The sequence below is a fragment of the Crocuta crocuta genome, unplaced genomic scaffold, assembly GCF_008692635.1.
Source record: "Crocuta crocuta isolate KB4526 unplaced genomic scaffold, BGI_CrCroc_1.0 scaffold348, whole genome shotgun sequence".
In the NCBI taxonomy this organism is placed as follows: Eukaryota; Metazoa; Chordata; class Mammalia; order Carnivora; family Hyaenidae; genus Crocuta; species Crocuta crocuta.
The window spans coordinates 2,985,841-3,001,721 of record NW_027529573.1 but is presented as its reverse complement, the minus strand read 5'-3'; the positions used below and the strand labels follow the sequence as shown (position 1 = coordinate 3,001,721).

Here is a 15,881-nt window from a genome sequence, read left to right as displayed (position 1 = left end):
AAAAAAAAATGAAAAAGAGCCTATTTACAAAAATGAACCAAAAAAAAAAAAAAAACCTCATGAATCTTTTTAAGAATAATTTTTTTAAATATTTATTTATTTTTAAGAGACAGAGAAAGGGTGTGAGCAGGGAAGGGGCTTGGGGAGAGGGAGATACAGAATTGGAAGCAGGCTCCAGGCTCTGAGCTGTCAGCATGGAACCCGATATGGGGCTCAAACTTGTGGCGTGAGATCACAAGCTGAGCCAAAGTCAGATGCTTAACTGACTGAGCCGCCTAGGTGCCCCAAATCCTTGTAAGAAAAAATGTACATACAAGAACTTTTAAAATGAAGAAAACTTAAAATATTACACAGATGGGGCACCTGGCTAGCTCAGTCAGTGGAACGTGTGATTCTTGATCTTGGGATTATGGATTCAGGCCCCACACTGAGTGTAGAGATTACTTAAAAATAAAAATATTCTGAGGCGCCTGGGTAGCGCAGTCAAGTGACCAACTTCAGCTCAGGTCATGATCTCATGGTTCATTGAGCCCCGCGTCGGGCTCTGTGCTGACAGCTCAGAGCCTGGAGCCTGCTTCCGATTCTGTGTCTCCCTCGCTCTCTGCCCCTCCCTACTTGTGCTCTGTCTCTCTGTCTCTCTCAAAAATAAACATTGAAAAACAATTTTTAATAAAAATATTCTCTGTGCTGACAGTGTAGAGCCTCCTTGGGATTCTCTCTCACTGTTCCTTCCTGATTCCTCTGTCTCTTAAAATAAGTAAAATTTTTAAAAATCTTTGAAAATAAAAATATTAAACAAAATATTACAGAGACATAAAAGCATGAACTGGAGAAGCATCTACTTCTGTATTTGAATATAAAGATTAATGTTATTATTGAAATCATTATAAGAATATCAGTTCTCTGTAGGTTAAAGTAAACATTTGGTGTGATCCAAATAAAAATAATATCATCGATTTTTTTAAAGACAAACTAGTTCTAAAAGTTCAATTGGGACATAGATGTTGAATAAGATGATACTGCAAATTATGGAAATATTAAGGTACAGTACCTTATTTATTTTAATGTTAAAATTTTTTTTTAATGTTTATTGTTGAGAGAAGTGGGTGAAGGGCAGAGAGGGAAACAGAATCCAAAGCAGGTTCCAGGCTCCAAGCTGTAAGCACAGAGCCCAACATGGGGCTTGAACCCACGAACCGGGAGATCAGGACCTGAGCTGAAGTCAGCTTGCTTAACCGACTGAACCACCCAGGTGCCCCTAATGTTTGTTTGTTTGTTTTTTTTTTGAGAGGGAGGGAGGGAGAGAGAGAGGAAGCGAGCGAGCACATGAGCCGGGGAGGGGCAGAGAGAGGGAGACACAGAATCCAAAGCAGGCTCCAGGCTCTGAGATGTCGGCAGAGCCCAACACAAGGCTTGAACCCATAAATCATGAGATCATGACCTAAGCCGAAGTTGGATGCTTAACTGACTGAGCCACCCAGGTGCCCCAAAGTTACAGTACTTAAAAAACAACAACAACACAGTAGTCAATGAATAGACAAATTCTCTGGTAAGGAACAGAGTCCAGAAAATTTCCATCTACATATGGAAATATAGTCCATGTTACAAATGACATTTCAGCTCTGTGGGGAAAAGATGAATTACTCAGTGAATGGTGTACAGGCAACTGGGTAACCATCTGGGAAAAGAGAACGTTGGATCCCTACCTCGTCCCAAACATAAAGCCCAGATGGAACAGGATTAAAATGCACAAAACGAAGATCAGACAAACACTAGATTAGGCAGGTATATAAGAGATTAAAGGATGATAGCATACAAAAACCATTTTGGCATGGAAAAGTAAAAAGGCAACAAGATGGGAAGAAATAATGACATATCAGTAAGAAGAGGGTAAGAACTCTACAGAAAAAAAGATGGGCAAGAAACAGGAAGCAGCTCACAGAAAAGGACATACAAATGGCTTGAAAGCACATGAACAGAGGCAGACTGAAAACGCAGTAAGGTAGCACTTTTCACCATCAGTGTGGCACGCATCTACACACTGGGTTGTCTGTGCAGGGGTGGGGGATGTAGGCATGTCACTCATGGCTGGTGTGAGTGGAAGCTGGAGAAGCAACAGCTACCAAAATTATGAGCACACCTACCTCTGACCCAGCAACTCGTGCCTGAGGAATTTATCCACGTGTACAAGTGAATAATCTTTGCAGTATCGCTTGTATTAGCAATACCCTAGACACAACTCAATAGGCATCACTGGGCTACTCGTTCAGGAGGGGACCTGCATTCAATGGAAACACAGACAGCCATTAGAAAAAGGCTTGAGGACTCTCTCTGTAATGGGCTGATAACGGAAAAGTCTCCAAAATCTAAATATGGTGCAGATCGGGGTGTATTCCATGCTACCCGTTGGGTAAGAAAGGGGGAAAAGGCTGTATTTGACATCTTTGAGTATCTCATTTTTTAAAAACTTTTTAATGTTTATTCATTTTTGAGAGACAGAATATGAGCCGGAGAGGGGCTAGAGAGACACACACAGAATCTGAAGCAGGGTCCAGACTCTGAGCTGGCAGAACAGACCCCAACACAGGGCTCAAACCCACAAACCGTGAGATCATGACCTGAGCTGAAGTTGGGTGCTTAACCAACTGAGCCACCCAGGCACCCTTCTTTGAGTCTCTTTGGAAGGTAATATTGCATTCCTTTGGGAAGAGGAATGAGGAGTAGGATTTTTCACTTCTTTTTTTGGCTTTTGAGTCATGTGAATACATTGCCCTCTCAAAACCAGAAGTACACTTTAAAATATAAAATGCTACACCCTCTGTTCCAGCAATTCTGGAGCTAGATCCTACAGCTACGTCTGTGCCCACGGGCGAGGACGTATGTAGGCAGATATTTACCACACCGTTGCTTGGACTCTAAGAAGATGGAAACTGCCTGAAAGTCCGTCAGCAGGTACCAGCTAACAGCAGCCCATTCACCCATGAAATTCTGAGGTGCGTCTGTTTGAATTTTTGTTTTATTTATTTTTGAGACAGAGAGAGACAGAGCACGACTGGGGGAGGGTCAGAGAGAGGAGACACAGAATTGGAAGCAGGCTCCAGGCTCTGAGCTGTCAGCACAGAACCCGATGCGGGTTGAACCTACAAACTGTGATCATGACCTGAGCCGAAGTCAGACGCTTAACCGACTGAGCCACCCAGCTGCCCTGAGATGCGTCTGTTTGTACTGATCGGTAAGGAAAGCAAAGTGCTCGTAGTTAAGTGTCTGGACTGTACTGCCGTTTGTTTAGTAGTATCTCCATGGATTTGCTTGGATACCTGCACAGAATATTACTGGAAGAAAACCCCAATCTAGCAACAAAGTTTGCATCAAGGGAGAAAAACTAAGAACTGAGGAAGGTGGGAGGGATATTTTATGTGGCTAATCTTTTACCGTGGTCCAGAACCTAGCCCTCTCTGTAGGGAAACCACCTCCTGCAAAAAACAAAAACAAGACAAAACAAAACCCTAAAAACAAAGAAAACCACTAGCTGAAGATTAAAAAAAAAAGTAAAACGAGGTCACCCCACAGGCCTTACTTAGCTCAGTGTCTGGCACTGAACCTATCTGGCCCTATCTGACCCTCAGGCATTTGTTGAACCTTCCAGAAATACCTGGTTGTTGATGAACTCAACTGGCTGGGAAGGCCCAGGACACGTGAGAATCTTCTACAGGGCACTAAGGCTCCGGAGAGGTGTCAGGCCCTGAGAGGGGGCAGGCCTGAGCACATGAGGACTAGGGAGTGGCATGTGAGGGGGGTGAAAAGGGATGTGAGGGGCCCTCACTCAGGTGAGGAGGGACAGGGAAGCTGAAGGGCAGAGCTGGGACTGACCGGCCATCCCCTAAATCACTTCTCCTAAAGGCCTGGGCCCCCGGGGTGGCCCTGGGTGCAGTGATGTGGTAAGGCCCAGGCTTGGGGATCTGGGGGTGAAGACGCTCTCCCTGTTTTTCCCTACAAACGTGGACTCTGCTGGGTCCCATCATGCCAGGTGTCATGTGACTGGGGGAAAGGCACACTCACGGTAAGGTCCTGCCCACAGCTTTGTACAGGACAAGCACAGCTTTATATAGGACCCAAGGTGTCCAGCGACAGTCCAAGGTGCTCCATCCCAGCAGGCCAGCCTTTCTCATCAGCTCTGCCTCCTCACTCCGGATACTCGGTCCTGGGCCACGTCGTCCATCACCACCCCACTGTGGACAGCTAACCTACACTTCCAGTCTGCCCTCCATGGCAGAGAGGTGGGGAGCCATGACCCCGGCAGTACACCCCAGGGATTTGGGGTGGGAGCCAGGCCCTGAGGCAGTCACCAGCGGCAGGCGGCCATAGCAAGCCAGGGTAAGTCTCATCAAGGGCTCAACACCCTGCTCCTCTATCCCACAGCTGAGGGTACCACAGCTGTGTTCTGTAGGGCCTTCTGAGCCCAGGACTTTCAGGTAAACAGAACTGGATTGTGCAATCAAGGGATTTGGCCGCTCTACACTTTTCAGTCCCAGAGGTTAAGAGGTGGGACAGTGGAGAGCCAGAGACTCCTCCTGACACTCTCTTCTTTCAGCCCCCCAGAGCTAGGAAAGCAGCAGTGGGTCAGAAGGAGGCAGTGCAGGGGGTGGCTGGGCTGAAATGGGGTCACGGCACCCAGGCTGCTCCTCCCGCACCTCCCGCAGAGGCAGGCTGAAGGCCCCCTGGCCAGCAGGCACCGAGAGCCACAGGCAGCCCTGGCTGTCAGGGCCCTGCCCAGGGTCTGGCTGCCCTCCCCTGGGATCCAGGCCAATGCCAGCACCAGAGCCACACAGGATGTTCTTGGTGGTAGCCGGGGTAGGCTTAGTACCCGTACTCAGCAAGCTGCAGACACAGGGGCGGGGAAGAGCCTGCCCAGACAGGCCTGGTGCTCGGCCTACCCAACCGTTCCCTCTTTCCCGCAGCTGCCCCCGATCAGAGCACCTCCCCGCCGCTCCTAGGAGCCTTCCTGATGGCAGGGAGCTGAGGAAAACCAAAACATAAGTCAGCCCTTTCGGGCAACATCAAAAGGCAAGATGGCTGGGTGGAGTTAGAATCAAGGGTGGGAGAGGTGCCAGGGAGACCAGCAGGCCTCTGAGGTCCGGCTTTAAGGACAGGGTAGTGGAAAAGGCGCTGTCCTCAGAGAGCCAGGAGAGGGGCTGGGCACATAGCTCGGGCCCTTGATCCTGGACCCAGGACCCCACCCACAAGAGCCTCAGGACCTGACACACTGGCCAGGGACACGCTTGATGTCATCATTTTTATTCACTTTCTCTTTTTGAAAATAAGAGTCAACATACATAATATATATATGCACATACATAATATATAATATACATAGAGAATATGTATTCTCTATGTATATTATAGTTACTGCAGGGTTCAGAAAACCATCCTCAACCACTCGGAGGCAATTTTCAATTCTGACATTTAGTGGAGGGAAAAAAAACTGTCCGTGATTGCCAAAAGCAGAATCTTTCTTTATTATTAAACAGCAGTACAGGAAAACCTAACGGGTCTGTCAGACACAACTGAAACTTGGGAGGCCAGGGGAAGGGCAGCAGACACTAAGGAGAAACCCCAAAGAAACCCCAGATAGGAAGCACCGCGCTCACCCATGTACCCCATCCCTCAGCCCTGTCTGCTTCGGGCACACAGGGGATGCCAAGGACTGGATCGTAGGCAGTGACCGTCCTCAGGGGCAAGAGAGGGATTGGGGTGAGCGGGTGTGTGCAACTGCTAGGGGAGCAAGAGCCTGGACAGGGGCTCTGGAAGTTTCTGCCCAGTCTTGCCCATGTGGGTCAGTGCTCAGGAGGCTGTGGCCCAACTGGCACAACCACAGGGCCCCAGCCTGGATGGATGCAGGAGGGAGCATAGGGGTATAGGCCCTGGGGGCCCCAGACCCCTGACAGAAACGCTTCCCACTCCCCACCACGAGAACCTTCCACACACACCAGAGCAGCCTGGCATGAGAGTGGGCGACAGGGAAGACCTCTAACACTGACCCAAGAGAGACTGAAGGGCAGGGGGCCTCCTGGACCAGGAGTGCAAGGAGGGAGCCACACGCTTGCCCTTCAGGCACCAGCTGGGAAAAGGAAGAGAAGAACCCTGGGTCGGCCCGATCAGCTTCTATGGCCCCTTTGGCTCTGTTTTCTTTGGTCCCCTCCTCACCTGACCCTGACTGTCAGCAGCAACGGAAGAGGGGAGTCCCCGAGCTTTCACTCCAGAAGAAATGCTACCCCACCCCGAGGACCCAGGTGGGCCCGGCAGTCAGGACCAGGGGGCTCCGTGGGTGGCCGGGAGCCTTGCTCAGCCTCTCCGGGAAGGAGGTGCTGCCACTCCCGGGGGGGCTCCTCGATGGGGTTGGCAGAAGGCTGGGGCGGGCACTGGATGGGGCCTCAGTTCTTGAGGATGGTCTCATAGGCCTGGTATACATGTTGGGACACCTCTGGCGCTCGACATTTCAGGGACAGCTGCAGGGGGGGAAAGAGAGGTCAGGGGACGGAGAGCGCCCAATTCCCCGGGCTCCTCTCTGGGGCTGCGAAGGAACACAGGGAGGGAAGGGAGGGGGAGAGCAGATGGAAGAGTGTGGTGTGCATGTGTGGCCCGGGGGCAGCACAGCTGGGGCAGATGTGCGGTAAAGCGGAGGGGGTGGCTGCTGCAGCCGGCTGGGCGTGGACCAAATATACTTGCAGCCCACACACCTGCTGTCAGCCCAGCCACCGCGGCCCTGCTGGCAGGCAGTGTGAATCATGAGCCGGAGGCCGCCAGGGAGTGCCCAGCCCCCACCCCGCAGAGCTGCTGGGACCCTTCACAGCCCGTGGAGGGCTGGGGTTTCTGAGGTGGCAGGTAGGGCTAGAGGNGGGGCGGGGGGGGGGGCACTGGGGACTCTTCCTGGCTTCCCGCACAGGAAGTTCTGCTGCATCGTGAGCCTGGAGAGTAGAGGCAGAGGAGAAATGAGTGCTGCCACCACTTCTGCCAAAATCACTGTTTCTAAAGGGTGCGATTAGGAAAGGGAGGAGCAAATGGAGCTCCAGAAGCCAGCAGTGGTGGGCCGTGGGGCCCCCATCTTCTCTGGAGGGCTCTGTGCACACTGTGTGTTGGGAACCGGGGGTACCAGCTCCTCAGTCAGATTCGCCTGGGTGGGAAGCTTAGGGGTGCCCTCTGCCTGTGGCCTGCATGCATGTCTGCCCGGCTTTGGGGAGTGGCAGGGTGAGGTGAGGCTAGGAGAGGCAGGGTGCCCTGGAGCCAGGCCAGGATGCGGGCTGTGCAAGGTGTGGCTGGGGAGAATGGAGGAGAAAGAGGAAGAGAAAAGCGATCTGCTAACCTCCAAGTCCTGCACCACAGGCACCGGCAGGGAGGGTGGGCATGCAGCAACCAAACATAGGGAGACGGAAATTACCATCACCGAAGCCACCGCCGCGGGGCCCGCCCAACCACAGTGCCAGCACCTCCAGCGGGGCCCAGGGAGCAACGTCTGGAGGGCCATGCCTGCCAGAGACTTTGGTGCAGGGGCAGAAGCAAAGCCTGGAGCTCTTTGGGGCCTGGAACAGCAGCACAGCCTCCAGGACGACCACGCACTCCGTGGAAGCCATGTTCTGACTGGGGTCTGACACAACGGCCAGGAAGGAGGAGATGCTGGGAATCAGCGTCCTCCCAGGAGGGCCCTTAGGCAGGAAAGAGTGGGAGGAAGGCCAGGGCACGGGCCCAGCAGTGCCATTTCCCAGTCAGATGGGCCTCAGGCCAACTGTGCCACCTCACAGAGCCCAATGTTACAGAATCTTCTAGTCCAACTCATTGTTTGGTGACACAGTTTGGTGTCTGACTAGATAACCTGATGAGCTGAGCTGGGAGCTAGAGTCAGAATTCATGCCAGATTCAAAGCGACCCCAGCCTAGCTGGGCTAGGGTGCACCCCAGCAGAACTGACCCCTAGTCTGGGAAGGAGCGAGGGCAGGAGAGGCTGCCTGGAACATGGAGGTGGACATCCCAGGGCTGGCAGGGCGGGAGCGGGGACCCTCACCGTGAAGCTGGGGTTGCCTGGCTGGATACGCAGCTCCGCCAGCACCCAGATGCCGTTGGTCAGCTTCAGGGACTGGTAGAGCATGTCCTGGCCCTCCACGTTCCTCTTGGCGACCGTGAAGATGTTGCTGCTCTGTAGCCGGCTGCTCACAGCCTCTGAGCGAGAAGGGCCCCCAGTCAGCAGTGCGAGGGCCAAGGGCGCAGGTGCAGGGCAGTGTGCACCGGGCAGGAGGGCGGTGTGCTAAGGAGGGAGTGTGCTAAGTCCTACCTGCATTGAGGGGGCAGTCTCTGATCTGGAACTGGGCTTCATTTTCATTGGGAATGTCTTTCCACGTGGCCAGGAACATCTGCCGGTCTGAACGGTGGGGGGCAGGGTAGAAGTCAGGACCCCGATAAACCTGTGGCCCTGCTCATTGATATCTAGCAGGAAGTGGGTCTGCTGGGGATGCCAGAGGCTGAAGATACAGCCCCGGCTGCTTCCCTGAACAAACCTTCAGCTCTGTGAAAGTGGCCGCCAGTGCACTCCCAAAAGACCCTGGGCCTTAAAACCTCCCCTTCCCAGCACCCACATATGCGCTCCTTCCTACTCTGGTCCTGAGCAGCCTGCTTGTTAATCACAGCCTGTGTCACAGGCCTTCTGTGGTGACTGAGAGATGATGTGGGAAAGTTGTCCGCACAATTCTGAGCTGGCAGGGACCCCCCCCTGGCGTGGGGATGAGTCTTCGCAGGGGTTCCAGCCAGGGCACCGGAGATGGACATCAAGTGTGACATGGTGTGGGCTCCTGAGGTCGGGAGGACCATCTAGAGCCCGTGGGGATGGCCAAGGGGCAGAGCAGGAGATCCCAGGAGTGAAAGCTCCTGCATGGCACGCCCCTACCTCGGCACAGAGCTGGCCGGCAACACCTGGGGGTCGTTGATGGAGGTGTGACCCTTGCCTCAGGCTCTGCAGAGAGGCCAGCGACTCAGACTTCACTGTGGGGCAGACCCGACTGTTCTATTCCAGGGACTCCAGGGGGCACTGTCAGGACTCACCCATCTTCCCATCCTCCACAAAGAGGATATGCAGTGGGTACAAAGTGCTGAAGTAGAAGACGTCGATGTTGTTCTTTACAGCCACCTAAGAACAAGGCCATCTGATTGGTCCCTGATGCTCAATACCACCTCTGAGGCCCCAGAAGGGCCTGTTCCCCATGCCTCCCTCTGAGCAGGTTCCCTCACACACCTTCCCTGGTAATCATGTCCCTTTGTCCCCTCAGGTTAGGCCCCCCCTGCCAGCTCTCTGGCTAAGAGCACCACTCCATAGACACACCCCTCCGCAAACAAAGGCCAGACCCTAGACCTCTCCACCAGGCTCCCTCCCTGCAGTGAGTGGGCAGCTGAGGACTGGGGTGCTTGGCCCTGCCTGGAACCCACCTGGAGGTTGTTCAGAGGCTCCATCTTCATGACCGAGCCCACTGTGTTGAGAGGCAGGGAGATCTCCACAGTCTGGTTGGGGCTGAGTGGTGCGTGGACCTGGAGTGGGGCGGCAGGGGCCAGGCCGAAGCTGGGGAAAGAGAAGCCCCCGCGGGAATGGCAGGGGGAACAGGTGCTGACATGGGATGTGTGTCACGCTCCAGAGCTAGGGCACCAGTTGGCAAGAGGCCTCTCCAATCAGCTGGCCTCACCTCAGCTCTAGGCCCAGGATAGAAGGATAAGTTCCTGACCCCACCCTCAATGGCCATGTGGACAGGAGGAAGGAGAACTGGGTCAGCTGCAGGCCTAAAGCCTATTTCTGCTCCTCTGGCCTGGTCACTGGGTAGGTCTGGTCACTGGGTAGGTCAGGTGCACATGGCCTTGATCTGTCCTGCCCTTGAGGAGCTCCATCTAACATCAGGGCCCTGGACTATAAGCTGCTCCTAACTGAAGTCTCTGTGGGCAATCCCCATCTTCCAAGAGGGATGTGACCACCGTAAGCAAGATGCCAGATTTCACTGTCTAGGTTAGAACTGGCCAGAGAGAGATTCAAGAAAGCCTTGCTTCTTGGTAAAGCAACATGTGGGTATATCAGGAGGATCCCCATGAGTGTGATACATGACCATGAACTGATAGCTCACTGTGCCCAACCTGGACATTTGATATTATACCAACTCCTATCCTCATAAAGACAGCAATAAGTATATATTCTCTCATCATCCAGGACACGGAGAATCAGGGAGAGGCAGGCCTGTGTTCAGACCCTATGGGGTGAGTAGCACTGCTGAGACCCAGAGCTTGAGCTGGCTGACCTGGCCTGCACTTGCCCACGATGGCAATCAGGCCTGTCTGGGACACAGTGGGAGGCGGTGTGGGGGAACCTCGGGCTCCTGTGGTGGCCCAGCACTTCAGGCTTTCCTGGGAGCTCCCCCACTGCCTGCTGTGTTGTCCTGGGCAAGACACTTGTCGTCTTTGAGCCCATCTACTGAATGAGGGATAATGGCACTGACTTCCCTGTGCTCAAAGTAAGATAATATGTACTCCTAAAGCTTTGGCACAGGGTCTGCTACCCAGGAGGTTGTCAGCACACTGTACATCTGTTATGGGCAAGCATTGGGACTACCCCTTGGAACCTGGAGTGCTTCTATGGCCTCCAGGGCCATCTGAGGGCAAGTAGCAGAGCTGACCGAGGGTCAGGACCCACTAGCTCAAGGGCTCTCCCTGGGGAAGCAACCCCTTCAGTCAACTTCTTAGAGGCTCAGTTTGCTCATCACTAGAGCCGCTCAGGAAGAAGAATCATCAGGAGAGGCTGCCTGGGTCCCCTGGAGAGCCTTGGCCTTGCGGGCCCAGTCCATGAAAACCCTCACAGTGCCAGAGGGGAAACCTTCCCCAGGACTTCCAGCAGGGCACCCAGTGGGGGCGAGGAGCCTGGGGCAGCCACCACTCCCAGAGGCCCAGTCTGATGGGTTTAATCCTGGGCCACGAGGGGTTGGGGCAGGAAGGCCCACTCCCTGGCAGGCTTCTTAGAGCTGGGCCCTGAGGTGGGAGCAACTCAGGCCCAGACAGGAGGCTACCTCCTGTTACGTACGGTGTTTGCCAAAGGCAGGTTCCTAGTTTGGAGCTGGGGATTTTTGTCAGCAAAACACTCTTTGAGCAGTAGAAGAAGGTTAAAATAAGGGGAGACACTCTCCCCCTCTGCCTGGTACTTTGGAGTCCACATAAAGAGGTCACTGGGAAGAAAAAAATAAATCACTGCTTTAGAGAGTTTTGGCCTGAGATGCAGTTGGGGGGAATATCCACCTTAACCAGAAACAAGGCACCGGACCCCTCAGCTCTGAGCTGCTGCCGACAGTCACCAGCATGGGCTCTCGACAGACTGGCCTCGGGGAGCTCACCTGTTGCGGTTAAACTGGATGGCAAAGTCGGTCATGACCTGCAGGGCCTTGTTGGTCAGCTGCAGGTCCATGGAGATGGAGCCCACCTGGCGGGTGAAGGTACCCGAGATCTCCAACCCCTTGGCCTTCATGGCTGGGAGCCATATCTGCAGGGAAGACAACGGGGATGAGGCTCGTGTTTGCCACTTCGCTAAAACTTAACAGCCCCCTGGAGGGTCCTTTACCCTCTTCTCCTTCACCCTCTCGCTCCCATCAACCACACCTGCCTTTACCACTAGGAGGTGACCATGTGGCTCTTGGGATGAGAGGCATGATCCTGCATGGCCCACCGAGGGCACCACCTCAGTGTGGCTGTGTATCAGAGCAGCCTGGGGTGGGGAGGGGTTTGGGGCACCCAAGGGCTGACCAGTCTCCAGAGGTCCAAGAAGGAACTGTCAGTCAGTAGCACTGAGGAAGGTACTGAGACATGGGGGTTCTGCCAGCCTCCCAAAGAGCCAAGTACAATCAAGAACCCAAGGGCATCTGGGGCCCCAGCCAGAGCCTGAGGCTTCCCTGGCGGTCACAGTCTGTCCTTCCTAGAAGAAGGCGGGGCTGGCCTTCTTTTTTTTTCTTTTTAAAGTTTATTTATTTTGAGAGAAAGAGAAAGAGAGGGAGAAAAGTATGCATGTGCACACAAGCAGCAGAGGGGAAGAGAGAGGGAGAGAGACAGAGAATCTGTGCTGTCAGTGCAGAGCCTAACATGGGGCTTGATCTCATGAACTGTAAGATCATGACCTGAGCCAAAATCCAGAGTCGGACACCTAACCAACTGAGCCACCCAGGGGCCCCAGGACTGGCCTTTTAATTGTAGAAACTGGCCTGACCAAGGACAGCACCTAAGAAGGCCCCTCGCCTGGCAAGACCCTCTGCTGCTTGGCTGCACGAGGTCTTAGCTCAAGAGCCACCTCCTCTCACCTTGGTTCCTTTCCTACGTTCACTCCAACAAGACATTTTAACAGATAAATGTGAGTCTGTATGTCTGTCTCCCCTGAACCCAGCCAGCTCTTTGGGGGAAGGGCTCTGCTGTCTATCTTTACATCCTTGGCTTAGAGCCTCTGTGGCACCGGCATTCAGACAGCCTTTGCAGAGTGAAACCACTTGAATTAAAGCCCCAACCATGAAGGACATCCATGGGTGTCACCCACGGCTGTGAAAATGCCTTTCGGGCCGTTTTTCTCTCAGAGGCCTCACAGGCCCCCTGAGGTCAAAAGGCCCAGGTCCACTTGAGAGCTTCTCCAAGGTGCCCTGTATGGGCAAATGTCTCACCATCTCTCAAGATGCCAATACCAGGAACTTCAGAGACATCTGGGTCCCCACCCTTAGCTGATCCCAACCCCTACACCACTGTCACGCAGCCTAGGGCCTGTGACATCTGCCACCAGGGCCTCTACTTCTCCCCACAGGCACCACCTGCATCTGAGCCACAGTCAGAGTCTACCAGGTAGGACAGCAACCCATGTGCCTGGCCCAATCCCTCTCTCTCTGCCCTTCACAGGAGCCAAGTCATCTTTTATTTATTTTTATTCATCCATTCATTTAAAGAGCGCAAGTGCAAGCAGGGCAGAGGGAGAAAGAAAGAATCCGAAGCAGGCTCCAAGCTCAGCATGGAGCCCAACACAGGGCTCAACCCCACGACCCCAGGACCATGACCTGAACCGAAATAAAAAATCAGATGCTCAACGAGCTGAGCTATCCAGGCACCCCTACAGTCATCTTTTTTTTTTTTTAATGTTTTATTTATTTCTGTGAGAGAGAGACAGTGTGAACAGGGGAGGGTCAGAGAGAGAGGGAGATACAGGATCCAGAGCAGGCTCCAGGCTCTGAGCTAGCTGTCAGCGCAGAGCCCGACATGGGGCTCGAACCCACGAACCGTGAGATCATGACCTGAGACGAAGTAGGATGCTTAACCGACTGAGCCACCCAGGCACCCCTACAGTCAGTCATCTTTTAAAATGAGAATCTGGGGGCACCTGGCTGGCTCAGTCAAAGGAGCATGCGACTCTTGATCTTGGGGTTGTGAGTTTGAGCCCCATGTGTGATACAGAGATTACTTAAATAAATAAAACTTTAAAAAAAATGCAAATCTGATCATGGCATCCTTAAAAGCCCTCCCAGTCCGGGGCGCCTGGGTGGCTCAGTCGGTTAAGTGTCCGACTTCAGCTTAGGTCATGGTCTCGCAGTTTGTGAGTTCGAGCCCCACATCAGGCTCTGTGCTGACAGCTCAGAGCCTGGAACCTGCTTCGGATTCCATGTCTCCCCTCTGCCCCTCCTCCACTTGAGCTCTGTCTCTCTCTGTCTCTCAAAATTAAAAGTTAAAAACAAAACCAAACCAAACCCCAAAACCTTCCCAGTCCTGGAATGGCTTCAACTCCCCATGGTCTCCACAGCCTGGTACCCTCCCCGCCAGGCTTGGAGTGCACCTGCTCCCCTCTCCCGCCCCCCTACATTGTTCCCTCTGTTTGGAAAGTGCTTCTGCAGGCATCGCCACCCCCACCCCATGTGCTAACCTGATCATCCTTTGTTTCCCTGGGACAAATGTGTGAGGGCAGAATCTCAGGGCTTTAGCCTCAGCTGAGACCCAGCAAGCAGAGCACTCAGAGAACACCCCCACAGTGGCTTCCCTGCACCCCACACCACCCACCACCAGCAGGCCCCTTTCACAGTTCTTGCAGAAGTGCCTGTCACTGGGACTCACTGCTGAGGGTGGGGACCGCATCTCTCTTGGTCACCATGGGTTCATGGAGTCTAGCACAGGTCCCGCCACAGAACTAATCCTCAACATTTCCCAAGGACCCAAGGAAATATATCACCACCCACTGGCCCAAATGCTTGAGGAACTCCAAGTTCTTGTGCAGAAAAAGACTCATTCCCTTGGCCAGAAACATTGGCAAATGGATTTCCCCCCACAGGCATAGGGGAAAATGCAGGTGGGACAAACCATTCTAGGGAGTCACAGCACTGTGACGAAAATGTAGAAGACATACCTACTGCTTCTGAAGGCAGAACATACCTACAGCCCAGAAACTCCTATGTCTGAGATAAAGGGGAAGGTCCTGCCTGTCTTGCAAGGGCTCCTGTTGCAGGCAGCCTGCCCTGCATTGCTCTGACGGGGTGACCCCTAACCTCCCACTTCCAGCACTCACTGTTGGCACACTCATCTGGTCCTCCACTAAGAAAAAGCAGTGACAGCATCCAGGAAAATGAACATGCAAGCAGAGGGCCAGCTCCTGACTTAATATTCCTGGCAGGTCTGCAGGAGTCCTTGCTACTCCGGGTTTCTAATGTGTGTGTCGACCTCATGCAGTGAGGTGGCCAGTCTGGGGAGCGGTTCGCGATTCTGCTGACCTGTGGCACTGAGGCCGGCACATGGGGTGTTCTCAAACATTATGGGGCGTGACCACGCAGGGGTCAGGAGCAGAGGCTCTGGTGCCACCACCGTGCATCAGTTTCAGACTCTCACTTGCCAGCTACGTGACCTTAGGCACAACACTCGGATTTCTCAACCTCAGAACACGAGTCACAGTGCCTTAAAGCTTCTGGCAGGATTTAGGGGGGGTGAGGGCTGTGCCACGCTCACGCAGTCCATGGCACAGGAATGTGCAGCTGCTGGCACTTCCTGGCTCGAATTCCTGTCTGCCGTGGGCCCTTGGGCCCACATCCCGCTATCACTGCCACAGGTGCATCTAGCACACCCGGTGAGACCAGGGCAGGGCAGGTGCTGGCTCGCGGCTCCCCAGTCACAGCAGAGATATCCCCTTGTCCCTGAAGCCCAGCGGCATCCTGCTCTGGAAGAGAGAGAGAGAGGCTCTGGCTGGGAATGAAGTGGCAGACACAGTGTCTGACCAGAGCCTGGCCACGTCGGTCCCCTCTGGCAGCTTCCTTGATGCTGGGGGCCTGGCCCACACTGTGCTCTACCCAGTGCCAAGCCCACATGATCTTGCCTCCCAAACTCAGGTCTCCTTCCTTCCCCTCGCCCCCATCTCTGCAAATGGCACCTCCCCCCCACTACGTAAGCCAGCATCCTTTCCTCCCTGCCAACCCCTACATCCTGCCAGTGCCACCGCCTGAGCTCTCCAGTGCAGTCTTTTGTCTCCACCCTCCGAGGTGCCCACCTTGTCCGGGCCGCCCATCAGCACACATCAACTCCTACCAGGCTCCTCACTGGGCACCTCGCTTCTGTTCTAACCCTTCTGACCTGCCCCCCTGCCCCACACACATAGGGGGCAATCTCTCTCAAGCGCAAATCTGTTTCATCTCTACTTAAAACCTTCTAACGGTTCCACTGCGAGGACTGAGAGAAATCCTCACAGCCTGGCGCTGCTGACCTTGCCAGTTTCTTCCCTCCTGAATCTCTAGTGTAGCCAGGAGTCTTGGGGGAGTCCCGCCCCTAGGTAGCACAGGGCATCCTCAGGTGGCACAATGGCAGGGAGGCACCATGTTT

At 54.0% G+C, this 15,881-nt stretch overlaps 1 protein-coding gene and 1 non-coding gene across 3 annotated transcripts in view; both read right to left on the bottom strand.

The window, feature by feature from the left end:
• Positions 1 to 5,492: 5,492 nt before the first annotated feature.
• The window catches only part of AP1B1 (adaptor related protein complex 1 subunit beta 1), a 54,854-nt gene continuing 44,465 nt past the window's right edge, over positions 5,493 to 15,881 (bottom strand). For both annotated transcript variants that reach the window (XM_077761640.1, XM_077761642.1), the window contains 6 exons: positions 11,402 to 11,547; positions 9,468 to 9,597; positions 9,087 to 9,171; positions 8,323 to 8,409; positions 8,056 to 8,210; positions 5,493 to 6,506 (listed from right to left, as the gene is read on the bottom strand). In XM_077761640.1, coding sequence (XP_077617766.1) covers positions 6,432 to 6,506; positions 8,056 to 8,210; positions 8,323 to 8,409; positions 9,087 to 9,171; positions 9,468 to 9,597; positions 11,402 to 11,547 — 678 coding nt within the window. In that variant the 3' untranslated portion in view covers positions 5,493 to 6,431. The remainder of the gene's footprint in view (positions 6,507 to 8,055; positions 8,211 to 8,322; positions 8,410 to 9,086; positions 9,172 to 9,467; positions 9,598 to 11,401; positions 11,548 to 15,881) is intronic.
• Positions 10,730 to 10,826, bottom strand: LOC144229576 (small nucleolar RNA SNORD125). The gene has a single exon (XR_013334525.1). It is a non-coding gene; the product is annotated as a small nucleolar RNA SNORD125 (small nucleolar RNA).